Consider the following 27,566-nt stretch of genomic DNA (forward strand, 5'->3'; position numbering starts at 1 on the left):
TCTGTGAGGTGGTCTGATTCCTAAAAGGGTAAGACTTCGCAGAATTTGCCCATCCTTTGTAACAAATCGCTAAAGCTAAAAGAAAACACAACTCTATATAAATCTATAAAGCTCAAAACGCTGGTCTAAAAATAGTCCAGAACTAATGCATGCAGCAAAGCAAGATAATGCATTCTGTATAAACTAGAGCAATCCAGGCTGCTTCAAACATGAAAAAAGGGGAGGAAATTCAGTGCAAACAAATTGTACCATTTGATTTCTATACTGATGACCACTCAATCAAATCAAACCGAATTGTCCTTCCAGGTCAACAACTCCTGACAATAACATTGAGAAATTCACAGCCTCCACTTAATAAAATCAATGCAGTCATTTGGAGAAGCAAGCTGCCGTCGTGTGTGCATGTAGGACTCTGAAAATTGTGATTTTTAATACAATTATGATGTAAAATATGTTTCATTTCTGTTGGTACAATTTGTTTATTTTATCTTTGGGTTCTGGTGCTATAGCCAGATCTTCATTGGAAAATGCAATTTCATGTTGAAAAATGGGACTTTACAGCAATCTTCTCATTGCAACATGGAAAATGGAGTTTTCTCTATTATTAGAATAGCATGCTATTTCAGAAATTTAACATGCAATGTTTTCTGGACTATGAGTCTCACTGCAGTCAATGATAAACATTTATAATTTCATTTTTGACATGCAAGGCATCAATGCTCCACCTTAACTGTTATTGAAGTGTATGAAAGTTGGCATGAATTTTCATATTGGTGAACTATAAAATTATATAATGGGAACAAAGCAGAAAGAATTGTATGCATGCTACTTCAATTCTATTTTATTTCATAATTTATACATATTGTACATTTTACAGCTAAAGTTGTTTATATTTGTGTAATTTTTTCTTATTTTGTATTTTATTTTTATTTGAATAATATAAAAAAATATTTTCTTTTGTTAAGTTTCAGGTCACGGGCAGTCATATAAGCATTTCACTGCATATCATACTATGTATGGCTGTTTATGTGACAGACATAATTATAATTTTTATTTTAATTTTGAATTTGCAATTTTATGTCACAACAATGCCTCTTAAAAACATGATAGTATCCTATAGTGATAAAAAATAAAGTCAAAATTTATAGTTCTGAGAATGCGGAAGTAACCTGTAGTCCAGTGAGTAAGGTAGTATCTTATAGTCCAGAGAATAAGACAATAGTTTATAGTCCAGAGAATAAGGTAGTATCATATTCCAGAGAATAAGGTATAAAATATTTTATAGTCCACAGAATAAAGCAATATACAGTAGTATAGTCTTGAGGATAAGGGAGTGGCTTATAGACCTGAAAATAAAGTAATATTATATAGCCCCGAGGATAAGATGGTATTGTATATTGCCAAAAATAAAATAAATGTAGTGCGCTAAAGTAAGCTAGTATGTTACAGTCCTCATAATAAGGTACCACCATATAGTCCAGAAAATATGGCAATATTTTATATAACCAGAAAATATTGAAGTATCTTACAGACCTGCAAATGTGGTATGTTTTTCTGGTTTAAAATCAGAGCACGGGGGGAAAAAATCCTGTTTCCATTTGCAAGGAAAAGAAAAGTTTATGTCCCATGGCAATTTGTAATTAATTATACCATTTAAAGAGACTTTAAATAGATAGTAAAAAAAAAATAAACATCCTAAACAATGAACATTACAGTCAGAAAAAAAAGTCAATATTTGTCTCTTTAAACTCCTCAGTGCAGGTCAGTAAATCATGCAGACTTCTTCAGACCCTTAGCAAGATGGGGTTTAATATGTTAAACGATGATAATATTAGGTATGGAAAACCAAACAAAACAAAAAATATCTATGGGTATGAGCTAGCAGTAACAAAAATCCGGACAAAAGGCAAATGGAGATCAGAGATTTGAAATGCTGCCATTTTCCTGCTATGCATTTTCCAAATATCGTAGAGAGGAAGAGAAAGGAGTCAGAGAAAAAAAGTGTGTATCAGTCAGACCGGTGCTGTTACCTGGACCCTAGGGACAAAAGGCGTGGTTCTTCTATTAAGGCATGGACTCTGGGTAAGCAAAATTAACAAAGAAAAAGTAATAAAAATGCCATAAAACTAAATCAAATGCTTATAAATTAAAGTCACACAGCTGAGAAGAGATTAAGCCTCAATTTCAATCAATTTGAGCTTGATTCGTCCCCGAGACATCACAGGACCAACATTTTCCGCAGTGGTGGAAGATTTGTGAACATTTCAGTTGAGTTTTCCGTAACAAGGTAACTTACTTTTCTTGTTAGATACTTTAACTCTGTACTCGCAATGCTAAGCTAGCTCTGTACTTCCTGTTTAAATGGCAGAACACAAAACGACGATTAGCTAGGGTTTTTGTTTTTGATGAAAATTTTGAAAGCACTTTACTTTATAATGCTACAAATAATCCTTCATTTAAAATACTATTCTTATATTATTAATGATCATAGGATTTGTATTATGATATAAAAGTCTACTGTACAGCATAATACCTTTATTAATGATAATATTCTATTTTTCCTTTCACCCCTATTCTTTTATGTAAAATAAACTATTTTTTTAAATAAATCTCCATCATTTTAATTTAAAACAATGATTAAATAAATCCACGAGGAAGCACAGCAGAGCAGAGACACAGAAGCTCTAATCTGTAACATAAACACTAATTTCCAGGATAAATCTGCAGATATTTAGCAACAGATTAAATTTAAATCACATATTATAATCTGACAGTTTATGTATTTTTAATCTCAGCTACGTATAAAATATAATATAAAGTCTGGCTCCAGGATTTAACAATTACATGAATTTCTATAAGATTCAACATTAATAAATAGCTACATGCTTATTTTACTGATATAAAGAACAAAGTTAAATATGTTCTGGATTATTACTGTAACTACATTTCTGGTTAGCGTCTGGTTACAGTTCAGTTCGGGTCGGTTTAAACCTATTTAATATTAGTAATGTACAAAATAAAGGAATATAAAAATTCCTTTTTCATTAAGTAATAATAAAGACAAACTTAATAAATTAAAATCCTAATCATGACAAATTGCACTTACAGTTTAATTGACATTTGGTTTAATTTGGCATGATGGGAACTCACTGAAAGTTGTCCGGACAGATACTGTGGAGCATCGCGAAGGACGCCGGGACTCATGGGAGACGTGACGGAAATAGATGGACCCATCTTCTGCGATTCAAATGAGCTTGAACCTTTTTTGGGAGGGTGAAAATGTGTGACGTTAACATCAGCGCTACTACTTTACACTTCCTATCGTATTATTACAAGATTCCTGTAATGTACAGTAAACACATATACTGTATGTCACAATAATACTTACTGGATTCAAGCTGTCCATGTGTGCTCTCTGATATTCTGGGTATGTCACTGCGAAGGACAAGTATAAAAAATTGAAAATATTACACTACAGGTTTTTATAGTTACTTATTATTATTATAATACATTGGTCTGTTTATAAGTAATTGTGTATAAGTAGTTGTTAGAATAATAACTTGGGGTATTGTAATATTGCAAGAGTATATATTTATAACACACAGATATTTATTTATAATGCAAGGGCTTATCATTATATTTACAGCACTATACAGTATATTTACAGTACCAAAGTATGTTTTTATAACACAGGAGTATTGCATATGTTTAAAATACAGGCCGATATTAGTATAATACAGAAGAATATTGATAAGGATAAATACCCATATAATGTTATTGCATGACTATCTTATAACAGTGAAGTACATAAGTGTAATACAGGAGTATATTCTAAGATCCAAGATGTTTTAATATAATGCAGGAGTACTGTATATGATGACCAAGTATTTGAATGCATTAATGCAAGTACATTAATAATGAATGAGTCAGCACTCACCCGATGGGCCGCGAGACCAGAAGCTCGACCTGCGGCTCAGGTTTGGACTCTAGAATAATATTATAAACTTCCTTAAATGTGGCTCCCTGTAGAACTCTCCCGTTCCACTCAAGAACCTGATCACCTGCAGACACATTGAGAAAGAGAGAGAGAGAAAGAGAGAGAGAGAGAAAGATGGAGAGAGTGATGTGCCAGGACAAAAGTCAGTTTATTAATAGGTGAACTTCCTGTAAAGTCCTCTCACTTTAAATTTGTTCGGGGGGTACAAATTATATACCTGGTCGGAGATGGCCAACTGTATCTGCTAAGCTTCCTCTTTTTACTTTAGTAATAAAAGCACAAAGCTGACCAGATTCAGTCATTTTCCCTCCAACCACCTAAAAATAAATAAATAAATAAATACATAAGGGGTGTAAAATAATGATCAATCATATACACATCCAGCACAGAGGTGTAATATATTGATCGATTATATGCACAGAAGCACACAATGGTGATGGCACACTGGTTATATAACAGCCTGGTTGATTTAAGGTTTAAGGTGTAACACAGTTCTGTAAATTATATTACATTATTTTACAGCATAATATGTAGCTAACATGTAGCTAATCTCCTAGCAAGCTGATTCGCTACAATTAAAATAATGCAGGAATAAATCATGACCTCAGTCTACCAACGTTTTTAAAACACTGATGAGTGACTGTGATCATTGCAGGTCGTAATCACAGGTTAGGAAACGGTCGCAATATAAAAGTCTGGTGTTACCTTGAGGCCCAGCAGCGCGCCCGTGTCTCGTGGCACCGTGCCATCCTTCATCCGCTTGTTCAGTAAAATCCGCCCGATTAACCGATCTCCATCTTTGGAAGGTTGCCACGTCACGGGGTGCTGCAGAGTTCCAGCCAAAACTCAACTTGCATAGTTTTAATCTCACATACATCTTGCAGTATTTTTAAATAAAATAATTTATATTAAGGCTCTTTTTAATAATAATAGAAACTTAAAAATGTGATACTGTCATATTGAATATAAAACCAGCACATAGCTTATTGATGGACATTGACAAAAATTACACAAAATCACAAAAGAAAAAAATAAACGTGAAAAGAAAAAAAAAGGAACATGACAACGGAACTGAACTGGTACAAACATGAGAGAGAAAACAGAGAAAAAGATTGACGCTGACAGATGACGGACGATGATGTCATATGTGTCATGTAAGCTTGCATAAGCAGGCGACACAATTAAATAGCCAGTGCACATTTACAGTAATAAACATTGACTGTACAAGCCAGTTCTCCATGACACTACATTCATTAGTTATACATGAACTGTAGAATATAGCGATCACACCCTGCACTGCTTATGAGTAGCGAGAGAGATAATCAGGGCAGCATCATGGGCAAACTACTTCTACTAAACACACATTCAGCTGTAGTCTACCAACAAAATGTAATGGTATTACATAAAAAAATAATAATAATTTATTAGTAAAAATTAAATAGCCAGTGCACATCTACGATCGAATTTGCACATCGGAGTTTAAAGGGTAAAAGGGAAGTCTGGGGTCAGGGGTCGCTCCAGGGTTAAGGCATTGTTCTCCCAGCACACCTGATCTTACTAATCATCCGCCTTTTTAGAATTAACATGAGAAGGGAAGAAAAACCTCTGCTATAGGGGTGAGAACCACTACAACAGGAGGTTCCCCAGTAGAACAAACTCATGTATACCTTATATATGTCTTACTGTTAAAGCATAAAAGAGAAAAGATAGAACCGGAGAAGAAGAAATGAAAACTTGCACAGTGTTGAATAAGATTAACGACGTGACGTGAGGAGACAGATGATTGGACGTCTCACCATAGACATTGGCAAAGACTCATTATGCCATGACGCATAATCCCACCAGTGGCCGTCCATATCTCCTGCAGAAAAGAAGCACACACCGGGAAGTTAAGACACATACAGTATGATTCAGAATTTCTTTGTTTCTCAATCATCTAATGCATATTTTATTTTCATAAAAATAAAACAGTCGATCAGCCAGAAAGTCTGATGCTTACAAGTATATCTCCCAGTTTAGCATGATGCAGTTTTAACAAAACTTCTCCACATACGTACTGTATAAGTCCTGTTTTTGGTGTATTTACTGGTCAAGGAACAGCCTCGCCAAATAAAAAGCAGTCAGAGCTCCATCTGGAAGCAGAATCACTCCACACCTACTGTATATCAGACTCACCTAGAGGGCGTGGCCTAAAGTCTGAACATCGCGTTTGAACATTTGACATTATTCAATAATAATATTTAATATCTATTAATTATTGTCCTACTGTACTTTATAACTAAGCTAGAAGATTGGCAATCTCTTTTTGTTTTTTTTTGTTTTTTTCTCCCAGCACGTCTATTCTCTCTTTTTAGCGTTGCTCTTGTAATCTAATCTACTTTTAATCTAATCTGTCTATGAATTGGAGCTGTTTTATTTTTTATTTTTATGCAACGTTTTCATTTGCATTTAATTCGCTAAAAGCATCCCACTCACTTTATTTTGCGTGCAGATTCTAAAACACAGTTTTGGACTTTTAGTGTAAAGATAAATCAGTTTTTAAAACATTCTGGTTTCACGTTTCCCTGGTGTTATTGTTAGCTACGTCTTTATCTGAAGCCACTGTAGCTTGACCCACATTTCAGCTTTTACATTGCATCCTGGTTGATTTATATTATTTAGTTTGATTTCTTTTTTCACTTTATCGATGCCCCTGAGTGAGCGGTGCCCAGCTGTCTGTACTCTGTGAGCATCTTCCCTATCCAGTCAAGAACAGATGCCAGTAAACACACAATGCAGCAACACACTCAGAGAAGAGCAGTTCTGAGAGCTTAATGGTGTAACATCTCTGTGTTGAGGAAGAAAGTTGTGAAAGCTTATAACAATGGACAATGGAGTTTAGCTTTCTGTGTTTATTATACACAACCCAGGAGTATGACTCTCGTGATCATTCGTATTGGCTTTACTTAGGTTTTACCTGCCAGACTTTATGCAACTCGTCATTCAGGATTGTTCTGTTATTCTGCCCCTGTTCACCATTCCAGCTTTACTCTGTCTGTTGATTCCGTCTCTATATCTCTAATCTATAATTCCATCCTGGCCTTTAAAAATTGTCTGTTTTTTACCTTTTTCCTTTTCAGGAAGTTCCTGTCCTTAAACTTGACCTCACAGAAACTACGTGCTGTTACTGTTGTAATCAAGCACAGTTACCATCCTGAATTGATTATTTTCCTAAGCCTAAGTGGTTAAATGTTTTACTCCTTATAGACTACATCAATTTACCCATAATTACACTTCCATAATAAAAATGTTGTACAACATGTTCAAGCCAAACCGGGACTTGTGCTGAGTTAAAGCGGTCGACATTTACAGACGACTTCAAACACAGTACAGTGATGAGACCCTTATCCGCAGTAAAAGAAATTTAATTGCAAAATGTTTTAACTGTGAATAAAGACCCAGGCCAAGGTGGCTCTGAGCTCTTTGCATTTGTTCCTGTAAACGTTCAGTGAGTGGAACATCTGATCCTTGAAAATCTACAGTACGGATAACTTGTTGCCAACTTGCATAAGGGAGGCATCTGTCTGTGGAAACTGTACTGTACATATTTGGGCCATTAAAGGAGTTCCAGGGAGGCCAGCGCTTCCAATGTGAAGCGGGCAGTCTGATCATGGCTCTGGCGTACTGAGAAAACTTTCTACCTTAATGGTATTTAAGCGATATAGTAATGCTGGAATAAGTGCATTAGTGTAGCAGGAGATCATATAGAGAAATATAGGAAGATTTTACTCTTAGAACTGTGCTCTGTTATTCTGCACAATTAAAGTCCTGCTTTGATCTGAATGCCGCTCATACTTATTCATTTATAATTAATGTTTAAATTGTCTCACTTATGTTATAGCAGCAATAAACACTTAATAAACACTCGTTCCCTTACCAGATACTCACAAAACTGCAGCTTGTTACTGAAAAACAAAGAAGCGTAAACTCCTCTGTCATGATGTCACTGAATGAGCTAACGTTAAGACAACGTCACCAAATCGAACGTCACCGAATCAAATATTTGTCCATTGGTGTAACTTACATCATGATAATTATGTGACTGCAAATGGTCTGTAAGCTGGTTTACAAAAAAAAAAAATAGTTGTTATAACTTACTACAGAGACCTTTTTATTTAAAAAAAATATACATAACTTTCTGCCTAAACACCAAACATTTTATAGACAATCTTTCATCAGTAATGTCACTCCATCTGTTTCATCTGTTTAAAACGTTTCGTTCAGCACATTTAATGTAATGGTACGATTTTTGATAGAAAATACATTGTGTGATTTTTTTATACACCGTTCTATATCATTGTTAGCAAACTGCTGTGGAATAAGAGGAATAAAACACTTCAGGGTAACTTTCTTATTCTGCAATAAGAAAGTGAATAAACTGTACAAATGTGCAATAATCATTGCAATGATACACAAACACTGTGCACTACTCTCACTTTTACACCTGAAAGTAAACTTTCCAACAATTAAATGAACCACTAATGATTTAATAACACAGGAAATGCAGCCTTACGTTTCCTCTCATCACTCAGACAAGAGCCAGCTCCATTCCTCACATGTCCAATCCATCACTTTAACACTCTTTCAGTTTTTTTTTTTTTTTCGGGACCTTCTGATCCAAACAAATTGTCAGTAATCCGTCTTTGCCTTCTGTCTCCCCGGCTCTTTTCAAACCCCGGCGGAATTTCACTAAATCCGATTTGCTTCGGAGTCAAGATCAGGATACACATTACAGACACATTTTTGTTCCCACGCTCAGAATTACAAGTCCAATCTGACCCCTAACCTGATTTCTTTTTTTTTTTTTTTTTTTTATGAGGCCCTGCTGTGTTTTTAACTTTCTCTGGTTTTCTCTGCAGCTCTGTTCGTCGCTCCTCCTCCTTCGTGCATTAGAATAATGGGATTATACTTTATTCTTGGAGGCTCAAATACTCTGTTCTACATGATGCAAACGTCACTAGCCAACACACATATATATACACACAAAAACAAACAGCATTTCCACAAGATTCTGGGGCCATTCCTGGCAAAACACATCCACTTGATGCAATAATTTCATCCATCTTTTCAAATTATAAAAATAAATAATTATTTTACAAAAGTGTTAATTGCAGCTATGTGTGCATGTTTAATTATTTATTTCATAATTTTATTTATTTATTTATTTATTTATTTGTGTGACTTTAAACGAAACAACGTCTGCTAATCAATAATTGATTGTCAGTCTCTTTGGATCAGCTCATCAGAGATTTCCCACCTTCCTGTTCAGCATGACAAGGAAACAACCCGATGTTAAGTGAAAGGGGATGCAGTTACTTTGTTTAATATTTAGATTCTGGGGAAGGGCATCACTTTTTTCAGTAATGTATTTTTTTGTATTTTATATCCCACTGCTGTATTATTATTGCAAATTATTATCTTTACTAAATAATTATACTAGATATAGATGCTCCCAGTACATTACACCTCCTAACCAGCAGGGGTCCCTCTTCTAAACCAACTTTTCATTACCCATAAAAAACTAAATACAGTATAAAGCCAGTTTACCTGGCAATACAGAGCCAGTGAGTGTTTAGTTAGTGCAAGGTCTTGGCAATTTTATTACTTTTAAAATGTGATATGATCAACTATATTTTGTAATATGATCAACTATATTTTGTATCTGAATTTAGTTTGTTTGTGAACTTTAATCATTTAATGATTGCATTGCATAATTGCATTATTGTTATTATTATTTGTATTATTATTATCATTATTATTATAGTAGTAGTAATGGTGGTAGAAATTGTGAAGGTTGTGGTGTTGGTTGTGGTGACTGAGGTGGTAGTTGTGGGGTGATGGAGGAGGAGGATGTAGCCCTGCTGGATGTAATGGTCGCTGTGGTAGTGGTGTGGGGGCGGTTGTAGTGGTTTTGGTGGTGGTTGTGGTTGTGATAGTGGTGGTTGTGGTGATGCTTATGATTGTGGTGGTAATAGTGGTGGTGTTGGTTATGGTGGTTTTTGCGATTGCGGTGGTAATTGTGGTGGTAATGGTGGTGGTGAAGGTGATTGTAGTGCTGATTATGGTGGTGGTGGTAGTGCTTGTGGTGGTGCTTGTGGTTTCGCTTTTGATTGTGGTGGTGTTTTTGGTGACCATGGTGGTGATAAATTCTAATAAACACAAAATAATAAAATTTTAATAAAACCTATGTATTATGATTTTGCTCTTATCTTTTGTACATTTATAATGACATGCTCTGACCCAATACTGCATCCTGAGACAATGGGTTAGAATCACAGCACTGATCACATACACGAAGCCAGCACTCGGCGGATTCTCAAGCATGCTGCTGTAAGGCGTGTGAAGTCTCACTTTGCAAAAAAAGCGCTCAGTTACTGTCAGGATGCCGGGATGGGATCAGTGTCAGGTTTCGGCCATAATTTTAAGCAGAGCTCGTGGAAGATGATGGCATGCTGTAACGACCTGCACAGCTTTTAGAGTCCTCTCTGCGGTACTGGGCTTTAATTACAGAGCATGAAATATTTAGCAGTGATGTCATACATACTAAACACAACACACGCAACTGACGTCTACTTGGGGTCAGCGAACAGCAAGTCGTCACTTCTACACCATGTAACAGAAACCTGCATGATATTGCTGTTGCATTCTGAGTCGTGATTGGTCAAAAGTTTTTGATTGAGTAATGATGCAACAAATCACAGGTTTAGATAAATTTGCTCATTCTAATATGTTACAGTTCCTATGTTGTTCAATAAGTGTAATCATTGATACGATTAAAAGTTTACTGTCAGGAGAAGTTTATTCAACATTGATCATTCTGTCTATAAATCTAAAACACACCTATTAGGTAAAGAAGCAGAAATTTTGAGTACTGTATTTGACTAAACAATAAAATCCCACCTAACAACAGAAAGTGCATTTTTTTTTTACATATGCTCACCTTTCTCACCAAAGGATTCGCACTCAAGCTCCACATCCTCACAGCTCGTGTACTCCGGCGTGGTGTTGATCTCCTCCTCTGAACTGCTGAAGCTTCCCGCCGCCCTGAACCGCCCTGTTCTCCGGCTCCTCGCAGGCCTCATCGACTCTGACTGATCCGAACTAAGAGAGTCAGTCCTCATCACACCATCCATCATGCCAGGGTCCAGATGGTGCATTTTACTGAACGTCCTAAAAGCCGGAGAGCTTCTGTCCATCGAATACGAGCGCTTTGATGCTGGGCGTCGGCCGTCAAAACCGTTGTGAGCCTCGTCAAGCTCGGTAAAAGCCAAAGAAACGTCGCTGTGGCGCCGCTCGTGCCGTGCTCTAGAAACCTGAGCATGGATTCTCATCTGCTCCTCGTAGGGCTGCGGTTTAACAGGGTACCGGGCGAGGTTGGGGTCACTGCGGTACCGAGACCGATACTCCTCCTCGCGCTGGCGCTGGAGCTCGCGATCGTCTATGTGAATGTCCAGGTGGCGGTCCTGATAACGCCAGCGGTTTGATTCAGACGGAGACCGAGGTATGATGCCTTCCCCATGCTGAGTTCGTCCTATGACGTCCCCTTTGTGTGACCTGGTTGCTGATGGACTTCTTCTCCTGTAGATCAAAACCAAAATGAATGTTAAGTCCAAATAAATACCCAGCATTTAGCTGCGCATTCAACCACAATTACAGCTACCTGTACATGGGTCACATGTGCAATGAATACTGAGATAAAGTCTCCAATAACCAGCAAAAAAACGCTAAAAAGATACTGAAAACCCAAATGCTTTGCCATACATCAGATAACAACAAGGAACAGATTTTACAATAGTATTTTGAGTCAAATTAATTCAATTAGATATATATTTTTTCTTTTTAGCATTCGACACTTTGCTAAAAAAAAAAAAAAAAAAAAAACCTGCATGCCGACAGATAAGCTGACAAACATTTCATTATAGCATTAGCAGTGGAGATGATAAATATTCATGAATTATGTAAAATCATTTAGAAATAAAGACTCAAAATTCTGTCAGAACTGTCAGGAAACCTCACATTAGCCAGACAGCATTAATAGTCTGAATTATGAATGTTTAAAATAACAATCCTGTCAGAATGCCAGTCAGGCTAGCTCATTTTAGCAAGTTAGCTAATGTTAGCAGTGACGGCTGTTAATGTTTATGAATACGATTTTAAAATACCTTCCAACTTAGCTAAGCCTAAATTAGCTAATTATAATTAACAACAAAATGTACGGACATTAAAATAAGGTAAAAAGCTTTGATTGAAATCTTGTCCGGTTCCTTTATGTTAGAAGGCATAGTAGCATAAGATGTAAAATTAAAAATATTTATAAATATTAAATAATACCATAATATAATATACTGTAGATTATCATTTGGAATAACTCAATTTAGTCAACTAGCTAGAAATTACAATAATGTTTAGGGATTTTTACAACAATAAGACTACAAATCCTGTGAGAAATCCAGTCAGGTTACCCTGTGTTAGCCAACTAGCCGGTCTTAGTAAGGACAATTATAAACATTTATGAACATGATTTAAAATCTTTTCAGGGTAGCTTATGCTAGCTATTTGGAATTAGCAATAAAGATTATGCACATTTATTAATATGGAATTACATTTTTTCAGAAATCATGTCAACTGTTGGTTTAGTAATATAAATCCTGTCAGGTTAGTTTATGAAGACTAGCCAGTTAGCATTGGAGGTATAAATTTGTATTTATTCTTATATTTAAAAAATATATACATATTGTATTGTGTTAGCAATAAATATTTGATATTAGCATGAATTAAGTTTTATTAGCTAACTACAGTACCATTATCTGGTTCAATTTTGAACATTTCATATTTGAACAAATGCTAAAAATCTTTCCAGAAATCAGTTCATTCAGGTAATGCCCTCATTCACATACACACACTTTGAGTGGTTACTCAGCACTATCACACTAGGCTAGCTTTTTCCCCTTCCTCAGACACACACCCACACACTAATACACCCAACACACACACACACACTATTAGGTCTCATGCCAGCTCAGGACACAAATATTTGTGTATATACACGCAGCCAGAAAGCTGACCACTGCTTCTAGAAGCCGAGGATGGCCGGGAACTGCCGAGCTGCAAAGCATTGTGGGAGCTGAGCTAATGCCTTTAGCGAGTGCTGTATTTAGCTGTAGGTCAAATAAGACTTGCTAAGGAGGATTAAAGCTACTTAGCTGATTACGGGCCAAACGTAGGTCCTGTCAGACGTTTATTATTTCAACTAACTCAGCACATTTCAGTGTGTGTGTGTGTGTGTGTGTGTGTTAGTACAGAGAACTCATATTTGGTGCATGATTTAGTTTCGATCTACAAGGTCTGCCCAGGACAGTGTGTGTGTGTGTGTGTCTGCCTATCTCTGGATGGCTTGAAATGTCGCTACTGTAACTCAGAATGATGAGGTGAATTTTTTTACAATATCAAGAATTCTCCATCAGCCAAAGTTAGCATTATTTTTTATCCACAATTTAGACGCATCATAATGCCCCTTATCCACCCCAATGGCACTTCACCTCCAACACCATAACTTCACCACCACCTTTAGTTTTGTCATCTACTACTCTGGTTACAGTGGACAGGTGTGTGTGAGGGCAAAGGCGGAAAAACCTCCAACAAGCTCTTGTATTTAGTTCCTTTTTATTTAGCTTACTAGCTAAGCTATGGTCGAGTGTAGCTTGATGCATCTCCAATGCTATTAGCTGTTATGTGACAATGAGTATATATTAGACGTACTGTATAGACATTGACGATCATGTTTAAATTATGAAAAAGAGAAATAGGATTGTTAAGAATTGTACCTATTAAAATGTACTATATTAACCAACAATGTTTTGCATAACGTTTCTCTGTATCTTAAATGTCTTTGCACAGTTTGAGACATTGTATTTTTTAGCAGCATCGTTTTGTTGAACAAGGACAGATTGATGAGAGAAGTATTTTTGGCAGCATGAATTTCTGCTTTGTTCATTTAATTAATCAACTACTGATTGTTAACTTGCTCAACTGTCACAACATATTTTCAAATACTGGTAAAACGTGTGTTTTCAAAAAAAAATGTTAGCTCATTTTTATACGGGACACGTCCAGGACAAGTCTTAAAAAAAAAAAAAAATTTATTAAAAAGGGGGAAAAAGCCTAGTCAAGATGGACCAATCCGTGCTGAGCCAGAGCCAGAGCCGGCCACGCCCTGTTTTACATCCAGTACATCAAAGTGAGTATGTTTTGAGTCATCGCTGCTGTAGAGAAGGAATAATCAGCGTTGGCACTGCGGCGCTGTTTCCGTGCCGTGCGTGTATCGATCCATTTAGACTGGCATTAGGAGATTTTAAGGTACACACACACACACACACTCACACACACGCACACCCACACGCACACACACACACACGCACACACATACAGAGCCCAGACTGGTTTTAAGAAAAAAGAAAAGAAAAGCACAGCAGAAACAGAAGCAGTTACAGTAAGAGATCAGTGCTAGAGCACGAAGGACAGAAAAATGTAGAGAATAACACACACACACACACACAAACAGAGAGAGAGAAAGCAAGAGAAAGAGAGAGAGAGAGCGCTTTATAGATAATATATGCAAGACAAAAAGAAAATGTGATTCTCTGACTCAATTATTACACAGTATAATCATTTCCCTTTAGCACAAATTCAGTTTTATGCTCTCGCTTTCTCTCTCACACACACACACACATCACACACTAGCATGCTTGGAGTTTAACTAAAGAGAAGGAAAAGCACTGGGAATAAATGATCTAACGCTGATGAATTATTCACATCTAACGCTTATTTTGCATAATTACAAAACAAACCTTCAGCTGAACAGAGATTAAAGATATGGCCAGAAATAAACGGGTTGCTGAGGTTTGTTAAAGTTAATTAGAAAATTTAGCATGATATTGATATGAGATTAATTTTTAATTTATCACTGCAATACAAAGCATTACACTAAATGTTTAAAATCAGTTACGATTCCTAATTAAGTACAGCAACATGAAATGTACACTTTTAAAATATGCCACACACACAGACACACAATGAAGAACAAAAACAGGTCCCAAGAACACATTTGTCGTTGGGTATCATGTGGTAGTTCTTTGTTGTGATATAAACATATTGATTTGTGGTCTGAGTCTCAGACGAGAAACAAGCAAAAGACACAAGAAACTGATACAGCTGCTTAGCAACGCTCGGTCCCATGTGTCTTTAGGTTTGAAATCCTCAGGTTATCTTCTCTACGTACATTAAGACAATCCCAGTGTCCCAAGTTCCTTGAGCTTTAACTTGTTCAGTAATTTCAATGATTTCTGCTAGAATCTTTAAAAATTTTAAGTAAGTAGGAGGTTTTTAAAGAGTAAAATGTTATTTAGCTATCAGACACATAGAGACAGCTCAAGCAGACTCGCCACAAAAACATTAACTCTGTGCAAAAATCTCAAGGCTTCTACAAGCAAATTGTAAAACACAAACGAGAAAAGTCTCTGCCAGAACACTGACGCTACAAGCACACCAGCAAGGCACACAAAGCGTTTCACATTATACATAAACGCACGACATGAAGAAGTGATTTTAGACACATTTCTTTTTTCAGATAGGAATTTTCTTACACGAGGTATGACATTATAAAATGACAAATCCAAACCACTGAATGCTTCTTAGAGCACGTTTATTATTAGGTATGATTGCTATGTACGGTGTATGAGTACAGCTGCCCCATTCTCCACTCCGTCACTGCTCAGCTTTCACATTAGTAATGTTGCTCCATACCCGAGTACACTCATATATCATGCACACTCCTGAACAGTAGGTGGCGGTATGACCTAGCTGGTTTGTGATTCACCAATAACCACAAGTAAGGAGTACACCGTGGTACACCTGGGTCATCAAACTACATGAGTGTGGAATAGACAAAGTCATCTATAAAGTGATCAGTAGATAAAGTGATCTACTGTATTATTATTATCCCTTCACTGCCATGTTTAAAAGGTGACACTTGGCTAGTTTTAACGTCACATTCTAAAATACCGGTTCACGTACTGTACATGTTTTGGTACAGTTGCTTCACACCTGATGCAAACCGTAGCCAAGTTCATCAGTCAGTTCACTCTAATTAAAAAACTGACTTTGCGTTTAAATACTCAGAACCAAGCCCTGGTTCCTGATATGAAAGCCCTATAGCACGTGTGGTCCAATGTTTCTTCAGTTCCCTGCTCACAACTTCACCTCCCCAGGGCAATTCATTCCCACATACTGTCTGGTAGAAAAAGGTATGACTGTGGATTTATCTTATTCTGTTAGATGGCTATAGAAACATTATGAAGCTTAAAATGAAAATAAAAAGGTGGGGTCTTTGGTGACGGTACGTAATCAGTACAGTTAGCTAGTGCAAAGCCAAGGATAAACCTGATTTTTTTAGTTTGTGCTCGACTTTGCAAGCAGTTCCTACTGTCGCTCCGACGATTTCTCAGCACGATTCTTTCTTTAAAATATGGCAGGGCCACACCCACAAGCAACAAACCCCAAGAGATACGAGTGTCTTGTCACCTGACTGCTAGGGGAAAAAGAAGGAAAAATACAACCATAACAATTATGTATGCCAAAGTGTAAAGTGTACATAAAAACAGCTAAATGCAAGGCTTGGGATCACTCTGTTGCCGAGGTTGTTGGATTGCGTAAGCTTATTGAGTCTACACACGTTAGATTTCCATTTGAAAAGAAAAAGTTTTGGTTCTGGAGTCTTGTGTCTGACGCACAGAAACTATATTAACATTAGCCAAAATGTTTCTAAAAGCATTGGGATTATAAAAGGTAGCATTCGCAGCTGTGACTAGTTGCCAGTACGAGACGTTATTTATGATACATTACGCAAGCGTGACGTGTCGAAAATGTATTGGCCAAATTCCAAATACGCACATCAAAGGGTATAAAATATAGGTAAGAATAAAGATCTTCTACTTATATAGTGCACTATGGACAGTATGTCCACTACTGAGAGATTTAATATCCTCCTCATTTTCAGTTTTTAAAATATAAGAGTTTGCGGTTCCTCTACCAGATCAGTCACAGAGCCAAACACCTATGAAGACAAGTACACGTGTGTGTGTGTGTGTGTGTGTGTGTGTGTGTGTGTGTGTGTGTACGTGAGCATCACTCACCCGCCATTCGTTACCAGCTCTCCCTGCGAGACATTCCTAGGCGTGGACGCATTAAAACGGGACAAAACCGAGCTGCAAAAGTGTCGCAACGTCTCAAATTGCATTTTCATCTCATCTTCTTCCTCCTCCTCCTTCTCCTGCTCTCTCCTCTAATGTTCCTTTTCCTCAGGAGAAAGAAACCACCCACAACACGTCCATCACACTGCCTCCTCGCGCTGCATTTAAGCACCGCTGCTGCTGCTGCTGCTGCTGAGTGTATCAGATGTATCGCCGAGAGCCCAAACACTCTCTCCCTCTCCCTCTCCCTCTCTCTTTCTCTCTCTCTCTCAGATACACTCTGTACAAGACTGTTTGTCACACTCAAACACACTCTGGCTGCGTTCCAGTCTGTACTTCTGTTCCAGCCACAGAGCTTTCACTCAGGCTTAGAAATCAGATCAACATTCCAACGGTATTTATTTATTTTCAGCACCATTATCATCATCACCACATCAGTACTGTCACCACAAACACCACCACCATCACCATCATTTCTATCTTTACTGTCATCACCACCACCACCATCATCATCATCACTATCATCATCATCATCATATTAATACTGTCAACACAAACACCATCATTACTCTTATCACCATCATCAGCATATTATTATTATTATTACTGTCACCACAAACACCATCACTAATCATCATTTTCATTACTCTCACTAAAAAACCACCACCACCACCGTTATCATAATCATCATCTTTGTTGTCACCACCATCATCTTCATTACATCATCGACATGGTCACATTATCAGTTCTTAAATGGGAAGAAAAGAGAAGCAGATCTGCACTCACCTGTCACCTGGAACACCCGAGTAGCATTTCACTGCTAATCCAGATGGGTCGAGATGACCTTTGACCTCGTGTCCAAACCTTCGGCCCTCAGCACCTCCATAGAACCAGGCGCCTGACTTGGTGAGGATTTCTTGTTGTTTTCGGCACAAGTTGCACACCCACATTACCTGCAAAAGAAGGGCCAGATGGTGCATTAATTAGCGAACGTTCCTGGAGGTTTTCGAAGAAAATACCATGCATGATGGAAATAATTGCATATTTAAAAACATTATTTATATTAAACATGAAAATAAATCTATCAATGCAATCACAAAGTACATTTATCACACAGTAAGGTTGAGACCTATTGACACTATCTGTATTAGGATTTACACCTGAGGTGAGCGGTGCTAACATCTTTTTCTTCCCGGAGTTGTGAGTGTGAGTTCCGGAGAATTCCTCAACATCACTCCAGTCCATAATTAAACAAGCTACTGAACTAATTAATTTAAACCGCTGTACTCCTGACCATACAGGTACAATACAGTACTAAAGATGAATAAATAAACACTACAGATGCATCACACAATCATATTAACGTTCAAGTTAAAGTAAATAAATAAAAATTTTAGTAAAAAGTAGTTTTCCCTCCTGTAAGATTTCATTCCTAATGTTCAGCTCAAATCTAATATTGATGCCCTGTGGAAGATTTTTTTTTAAATATTCTAAGAAATAAAATGAGAAATAAAATAAAATATAAGAAATTAAACATGCCGCATCTAAATAACGTATTCATATTCGTTACATCCTTAAGTGACTCACTGTATGCTAATAATCATGGACTGTAAAAAACTCTATCACTCTGACTGTCTCGCTGGCCGTCTCTCTGCCTGTCTGTCTCCCACCAGAAACCCAAATGTTATAAGATGTTTGCATTTAGTTGTAATAATGTTGCATTAATACATAAAACCAATTTTGTTTGTGAAAGTTAGAATGATTTTAATAAAATGGTGTTGAATCAACATTCAATTAATCACCACAAAACAACACTGCAAATACATTACAGAAAATTAACCTTCATTTATACGAACATCCAAACTGCATAAGGTCGAGTACAGATCTTAGACATTAAGTGGTGCAGACGTATATACAGTATCTGGTACAAGCTCATACTGCCCATGCTATATTTCACCTTCCTGACTTTATGGTTTGTTAAAATGCAATTGGTTGGACATTTTTGACTCAGAGGAGTTCTTTTGCAGCACTTCTTGCTTGATACAGCAATAACCAGGCATTTACTAGCCCTCAGCAAGGTTACCTGGTGAAGCAGTAGTTAGCATTGAGCACCAGAGCCACCAGGGCGAAGGTCTGATCAGGAAACCGACAAAGTACTTTCACACTGCATAACTTTTGAATAAATATTCAATTATTTGTTAAATGTACCTTACAGCACAAAAAAAAGATTTTTTCCCACATATCCCAGTTAGGGAGCTGGGGTCGGAGCACAGGATCAGCCAATGCCCCTGGAGCACAGAGGGTTGAGGACCTTGCTCATGGGCTCAATAGTGGCAACTTGGCAGTACTGGGGCTTGAACCCTTGAACTTCTGATCAGTAACCCAATAACCCATAGCCTTACCCGTTTGAGTCACCACTGCCCTGCTATCCAGAATTTCCATTGGTAATATAGTTCCGTACCTGAGTACACTTTGCATGTTTACCCTCTCCGATACAGCAGGTGGCAGAACTATCCACATAGTTGTTTTGTACCGTTTTTGGTTGTTAGCCGCCTCAAGTTCAGCGTAGGCTGCGCGTATACTGAGATTTTAAATGAGACAGACATCATTAATGACCCTGAGCTCTAAACCGCACCCCAGTACGATTGACTTTTATGTTTGTTGCAAACCGTGCTTAAGTGCCCCACACCCTGCTCATATTTTGTTCTTATTATGAAATCATACTTCAGGACTGGACTTTAGGATGAAACCATTTTAAGAAGTTTTAAGAAAAAAATAATAAACACTAGCATCAGAAGTATAATCATTTGAATGATCTAGCATTTAAGTCAAGAAATATAAAAATCATGTCATATTTGCAATAATGTGTAATAGTTTTTAGTGTTATCCCAACATTGTGTTATCAACGTCGATCCAACCTTTTATCAAAGTAATTCTAAGTTTAAAAAACAACTCAATGGCAATAGTGCTTCAAGAAACAGTGTCAACTGACAACCAGACAATTCCTTCTAGTCTGTCTGTCTGCCTGTCTACTATATAACACCTGATAATGGATTATTTTAAAGGATGTAAAATTTAGAATGAAAGCCTGACATAAGATTAAATGTTTAAAAATAATAATAATGTTAATTTTGGATTATTAAAATTTTTACATGTTAAATTCTGAATCCTGACTATAAATTTCTCAACATTGATTTTGTATAATTAATAGCTTTTAGACTGATTTTTAATAGTTGAAGAACAGATTTTAGATTACTAAAAGTTTTAAAGCCTCTTAAAGATAAAAAAAAAAAAAAGGTTTTGTAAAGTTTACAGTAAAGACCGAGCAGGACAGAAGAGTCTGAACAGATGCTGTATAATTAGTGACGTGTAGCTGATAAAGAAAATACAGTATTGATGACACGATGTTACAATGTTCATACCCATGGTGTCGGCGCGAGTCATTCTGCAGGTCAGTGAATCGTTAGCGCTCGTGATTAAAGAGTAAAATCCGTCCTCGGAAAAGGATCCTCCAGTCGGGAAGCCAAACGCTAAAGTGTCAGTCTTTCTCAAGTTCATCAAAAGCAAGAGAAATCCAGGCATTTCCCACAGAAGGCAGGAGGAGAGTGTCTCCAACGAGCACAAATATGAAAAACAAGGTCACACTGCCGTCCTGCTGCTCAATGTCACTTAAAGTGAAGTGTGTAGCGCTGAGCTACTTGTTATTCCTACATTATTCATCAATCTAGACGGTGTCAAGCAGCTAAAGTTTGACTCCTGCTCATCATCGTGGCTCATCAGACACCGAGCACAACGCCGCAAAGATCTAATAAGGTAGGAACGTGAAATTATTTTTTGTATCAGTTATAGATTTAAATCAAATCAAAAACTTATTCTTTTATTTAGTTTAAAAAAATGCACTTTGTGGTTTAAATGAACTTGGTGTCTGCTCTCCTCTTTGTTTAAGCAAATACACAAATGAGTGTAAGTGTGTATAAAGGGCGCAAATGTGTGTCGTGTGAATATGTGCTAGGACCAGGCCAGGGTAAGAGCACCTTGACGTCATATAGTCTGGAATGTAAAAGAATCTGGTCACCCGGCACTTTACTGCAACCCGATCAGGTCGCTCACCTCCACACAGAACACACGACTCCGACAAGCGATTCCATCTGGGGCTGAAAATCTGTGATTTTACATCAGAATACAGGTGCGTGTGTGTGGGTGTGTATGTGTTTGTGTCTGTGTGTGTGTGTGTGTATGCGTGTGTTTGTGTCTGTGTGTGTGCGTGGGAGGTTTTGAGCTCAGCATGTTATAACATCTTAAAAACATTTTTCCACCCAAACGTCTGTATCCATTAATAAAATGGTGGGAAAACTCACCAAAGATTTGTAAGAGCGACTTACATTTTTGTCTCATTACACATCTGAGCAGTTGAGGATTAAAGGCCTTGCTCAAAGGGCCCAACAGTGGCAACTTGGTGGTTGTGGGGTTTGAACCTGGGATCTTCTGAACCTTTACTAAAAAATATGAATAAAAAAATAGACTTCTTTACTAATCCCACCCCATACTAATCAGACCCCCTAACACCACCCCTATACTAAACCCACCCCACCCTAATACCACCCCAAACTTAATACACCTCACCCTAACCCCACCAACATCTATACTATACCAACACACCCTAATGCCACCCCTATACTAACCATCAATACTAACCCCACCCAACCCTTACTCCACCATGCTAACCTCACCCTATCCTAAATCAATCCCTTTACTAACCTCACACCATCCAAACTCCACCCCTATACTTACACTTTACCCCTATACCCACCTCGCCCTTACTCCAACCCAAACTAATCCCACATCTCATCCTAATCTAATCCCACATCTCATCCTAACTTCACCCTTATAAACTTGCTCCTCGCTTTAACTCCACCCTAACCTTATCTAACCCACGCCTATACTAACCACACCCATACCCCATACCCACCATAACCCCTCCCCATAATAAGCCTGTCCTCTACCGTAACTCCACCTCTATACCAACCCCTCCTCTCAACTCTAACCCTCACTCTTACTCCACCTCATACTAACCCCCCGACCCCCCCACCCACCCCCATATTAACCCTACCCAAACCCTAACATTAACTGTCATGAGTATTTAGCATGGGCCCGGACATGTGCACATGTTGTTTGATCATGTGTACTGATGTAACTGTGTTCATCATAAACTCTCTTCTGATCTAGAATACAGAGAAAACAAAATGCTGTAAAACTGTTTATTTGCTGAACTGTAACTTTCTGTCTCTAGCACCTCAGAAAGTGTGTTAGTGGTTATTTACAGCCTTGTTGTGTGCGTGTGTGTGTGTGTGCGCGTGTGTGTGCATGTGTGAATGATGATCCACCTAACGCGAGGCATTGTGCACACACTGCAATATTCAGCAGGCTGAATAAGCAATTTATCACTGATTAACACCTGACTGAGAGGACCGTTAGCATGGAACGCTGCTAAAATTGTGTGTGTTAATGAGTGTGACTTCAGGAAGCTGTCTTTTTTGCCCTGCTGTGGATTTTTTTTGTAGATACTCTCTTGTTCAGTCTCATGATGTCACCAACATTACTGTACGTTTCACCTCGTTCATTTCTTCATCCTAATGCCTTGAATGTGATTCATCAATTAATGCTTCATCATAGAAAAATGCTTTTTAAACACAGTTACACACAGACTAGTCATTAGTCATTAAACTCAAAAGAATGTCCTTCCTATCATTTATAATTTATATACTAGACAAGCGTCTTTGGACAAATAGATACCCTCAGGGCCATAAGAAAGGTAATAGATTGTATTGTTGACACTTTCTAAACCTTTATAGAGTACTTTCAAAGATTCATCCATAACCCAATTACTCTATGTACAGTGCCTTGAAAAAGTATTCACACCCCTTGAACGTTTCACATTTTGTCACGTTGCAACCACAAACATAAATTTATTTTTAGAGGTGATTTTACTGTATGTGATAGACCAACACAAAGTGGCACATAATTGATATTATTGAAAATGATAAATAGTTTATTTTATTTTTATTTTTTTTTACTAATAACTGTTTAAAAAAGTGTGGCGTGCATTTGTCTTCAGCCTCCGATTCATTACTTTGTAGAACGACCTTTTCACTGCGACTACAGCTACAAGTCTTTTAGCGTATGTCTCTACCAGCTTTGCACATCTAGACAATTTAAAAACTTTTGCCCATTCTACTCTGCACAGATGCTCAAGCTCAGTCTGATTGGATGACGAACTGTGCATTGTGAACAGCAATATTCAAGTCTTGCCACAGATTCTCAATTAGATTTAGGTCTGAAATTTAACACATGAATATGTCTCTCTAGACTTTTGCAGACTCTAACAGGTTTTCTTTTCCTGACCAGCTTCCCTGTCCCTGCTGAAGTAAAGCATTTCAACAACATGATGCTGCCACCACCATGCTCAGTGTTGGTTTGCCGCCACACTTACTGTTTTACATTTAGGCCAAAAAGTTACATTTTGGTCTAATCTGACCAGAGCACCTTTTTCTACATGTTTGCTGTGCCCCCCACATGTCTTGTTGCAAACTGCAAACTGGACTTCTTATGACTTTCTTTCAACAATGGCTTTCTGCTTGCCACTTTTCTATAAAGGCCAGATTTATGGCGTACACGACTAATAGTTAATAATAGATTCTCTCACCTAAGTTGTTTCTATTTTCGGCTGATGGATTGAACAGTGCTCCCCAAGATGTTCAAAGCTTTTTATACCCAGCCTTGTGCCCTAAGTCTCCTAGGATAGGGCCAGGGGTAGCTCAGTGGTTAAGACATTGGACTACGGTTCGAGGGATCCCGGGTTCAAACCCCACAACCATTAAGTTTCCACTGTAGGGCCCTTAAGCAAGGCCCTCAACTGCTCAGATGTACTGTATAATGAGATAAAATGTAAGTCGCTCTGGATAAGAGTGTCTGCTGAATACAGGACAAAGTGCTATAGACAGTGCTGTGAGTGATGGATGTTTTAGGGTGGTGTTTTTTTATTTGTTCTATTTATTTGCTTTCTATTTCTATTTTTTATTTATTGTATGAGTGTACTTGTATAAATTCTCCTCTTACTGACTATTTTTCTTTATTAGAAAGATACATCACTTCGAGTTACTGCCTGAGAGAAGCCAGTAAGAAAAAGAAAGGGGAAATTCTGCCCCCTAGTGTAAAACGTGCGAAGGAACACTCTAAAGTGTTTCTCAAAACTCTAACTGATGTCCCATTCATTTCTCGATCCTATATCCTCTGGTCTGTAACACCGTAAATCGATCACAAGTCCAGAGTGTCCAAAGCATGCACAAATCATGAAATAGAGGAGGAATCAAAGAGATAGGAAAGAGGAGGGTTCTGAAGCGAGGACACACCGAGGCTTCTTATGTACAAGTCTACATCATAAACCCTGCACCTGTCCTTAAAACACATCAGAAATATATACAAATAGAAAATGAGCCTAATAATCTTTGCATGTATTTTGTAGTAATCAATTAAACGACATGTGCAAATTAAATCCTTGCCTAAAATCCAAGAAATAGATTTAAAGAGGCATTTGGCTCATATCTTACCTCAATCACAGTGTTGGGTGTAACGCGTTACAAAGTAACGTTAGTTTGTACTTTTTTGATGTAACGAGTAACCCGCCCCCCTCTCTTATTCCTGCTGTTACACCCCTATCTCATATACCCCATGCGGTTTGACTACGCATGGACCAATGCACGGAAAGATGGAAACCTAATCACAGCGGCAAAACCCGAATCATGATGAACCGCACTTACGGCCACCGCGTGAAACCACGGTGAGATAGGGGTATTAGTAGTTAACAGATTATGGGTCTAGCGCTGAGTGATGATGGTAGAATAATTATAAAGGTCTTAACTAAAACAACATGCATGAGGAATCACAAAGGAGTTTTTATTTCTTGCAATGGAAAAGTACTCGAACAAATTTGTATAATGCCAAATCCCCTATTTTTTTAATATCCATATTTTTCATGAACGTTTCAGAAAGCAACAGTCACATGACTAGGGCCATTATAATATTTAAATATTTAGTCATGTGACTGGGTCCATTATAATATTTAAATATTTAGTCATGTGACTGGGGCCTATTATAATATTTATGTACTTAGTCATGTGACCAGGGTTTATTATTATATTTAAGTACTTAGTTGTGTAATTAGAGCCTATTATAATATTTAGATACTCAGTCATGTGACTAGGGCCAATTATAATATTTAAATATTTAGTCATGTGTCTAGGACCCATTATGATATTAAAATACTTAGCCATGTGACTAGGGCCTGTTCGAATATGTCAGTAGTTAGTCATGTGACTAAGGCAGAGCTGAAAAGAAAGGGATGACCAGTAACAGATTATGCAGGTATAGAAACAAAAATATATTAAACAAAACAAAGCTCGCATAGAACAGCTTCATGAAAGATTTTTGTGATCACATAATTTTTACACACAAATTTGCATAATCTATGGCAATATTTCACACTTGCTGTAGGGATTGTGAGCAATACAGGTTGTTTCTCATATAAAGGAAGATTTATTCATTAAAAAACAAAAGCACACCACAGAGATTTAGACCAGTCACAGCACCATAATGTTTTTCTTCAGACTCCACAGAGTCTGCTATGAGCTTCAGGGTGGAGATTACTCACACAAACCCAAACCCAGTCTGCATTAACAACTATATCCATGAAGACAAACATAAAGACTGAGGTGTGTTCGTTACCTTGTTGGAGCGCAGAGACACTCGGCCCCCACAGCGAGCGCAGAACTTGGTTTGGCAATAAGAACAGACGTGGCCGCAGCCGTCGGCAAATTTGGTTTTGTGGCAAATTCCGCAGATTGGAGAGTCGCTCTTCTGCTCCGGATTCTTCTGAGCCTCGTCACCGAGCTTCTTCACTTGATCCTTATACATCTCAAACTGCTGATGCAGCCTTCTGCTCCAAGGAGAGAGGAGAGTGGCAAGCCAAACATCCCAATCAGAATCCGATCACACAATCAGAATTTACCCAGTATCAGATTAGAATCAAAATCAGAGAGTTAAAAAAAAAGCAAAAGATCTGAATCAGAATCAAATTACAGTCAGATTTAAATTGGAAGTAAAGTCACATTTCAACTAGAATCAGAATGAAATCAGAATTATATAACATTTAGAATAAAATCAGAATTTGAATCAAAATAAGAATCAAATTAGAATCAAAATTAAACCAAAAATCATATTTAAAAAATACAACCAAACTCCTAAATCAGAATCAACATCAGTTTCAGATTCAAAATTCAATTGTGAATTTCAGCTACACCTATAATCATAAGCAAAGGAAGATTTTAAATGACAGCATTATGTTTAACCGAAGACAGAAGTTACTGTATAAAATTTAATTTAATTTTTAATTTAATCAAAGTTAGATCCACACTTTTGTGTAATCAGAGACAAAATTAACATTTCAATCAGAAGATTGCATTATTTTATATATATATATATATATATATATATATATATATATATATATATATATATATATTACAGAGAGCACAGTAAAAAATAGCTCAATAGTTCAGAACTACTTTGAATTAGAATCATTCAGAATTACAATCAGAATAATATGTAACATTACAGTTACAGTAGAACTATAATAAGAACATGTTTTAGAAGCAGAATAGGTATAATTTAATTCTGGTCAGGATAATAATCCAAATTGGATGGATTACATACATTTTTTTCTGAACTGTAAAGAGACTGAGAACTGGAAGTCTGAATTATATATATATTTTTTTTATTGTGTCAATTGAAATCAAAGGCAAGATCCTAAATAAAAATAGTAATTGGAATCAGAATTACAGTGAGAGCAGAAGATGAGATTTATAATGAAATTTACAACAAAAAAAGAAAAAGAAAAAAGGAAATTCATAAAATAGATGAATTTAAATTATAATTGTGGTATATAATAAAGGTAAGAATAAGAAAAAAAATAGAATCACCGCAGATTTCCAATCTAAAAAAAGAAATAAAATGATAAGAGTGAGAATTGGAATAAGAATATGAAGAAGAATCATAATTTGCATCCTAAAGTAAATATGCATGTCATAATAAAGTTAAAAAAAAATTTGATTATAATTTAATAGTGAATCTGATTATAACTAACTTGGCTGAAGCATCTGAACACTCACCTACATAAAACCCACTTAATTCTTCATTCTGCTCACACATACAAACACATACATACAAAC

At 37.1% G+C, this 27,566-nt stretch overlaps 1 protein-coding gene across 10 annotated transcripts in view; it reads right to left on the reverse strand.

Moving 5' to 3' along the window:
- rims2b (regulating synaptic membrane exocytosis 2b) overlaps window positions 1-27,566 on the reverse strand; it is a 77,080-nt gene that overhangs the window by 45,002 nt on the left and 4,512 nt on the right. For 8 of the 10 annotated variants that reach the window (XM_053491912.1, XM_053491920.1, XM_053491919.1 and 5 more), the window contains exons 2-11: window positions 26,065-26,275; window positions 18,070-18,236; window positions 10,977-11,614; window positions 5,794-5,858; window positions 4,703-4,822; window positions 4,215-4,314; window positions 3,938-4,061; window positions 3,389-3,435; window positions 3,151-3,260; window positions 2,031-2,078 (exon numbers count right to left, since the gene is read on the reverse strand). In XM_053491912.1, coding sequence (XP_053347887.1) covers window positions 2,031-2,078; window positions 3,151-3,260; window positions 3,389-3,435; window positions 3,938-4,061; window positions 4,215-4,314; window positions 4,703-4,822; window positions 5,794-5,858; window positions 10,977-11,614; window positions 18,070-18,236; window positions 26,065-26,275 — 1,630 coding nt within the window. The remainder of the gene's footprint in view (window positions 1-2,030; window positions 2,079-3,150; window positions 3,261-3,388; window positions 3,436-3,937; window positions 4,062-4,214; window positions 4,315-4,702; window positions 4,823-5,793; window positions 5,859-10,976; window positions 11,615-18,069; window positions 18,237-26,064; window positions 26,276-27,566) is intronic. The other 2 variants (XM_053491916.1, XM_053491915.1) reach the window with 1 other exon arrangement.

This window comes from Clarias gariepinus, chromosome 3 (genome assembly GCF_024256425.1).
Source record: "Clarias gariepinus isolate MV-2021 ecotype Netherlands chromosome 3, CGAR_prim_01v2, whole genome shotgun sequence".
Lineage (NCBI taxonomy): Eukaryota > Metazoa > Chordata > Actinopteri > Siluriformes > Clariidae > Clarias > Clarias gariepinus.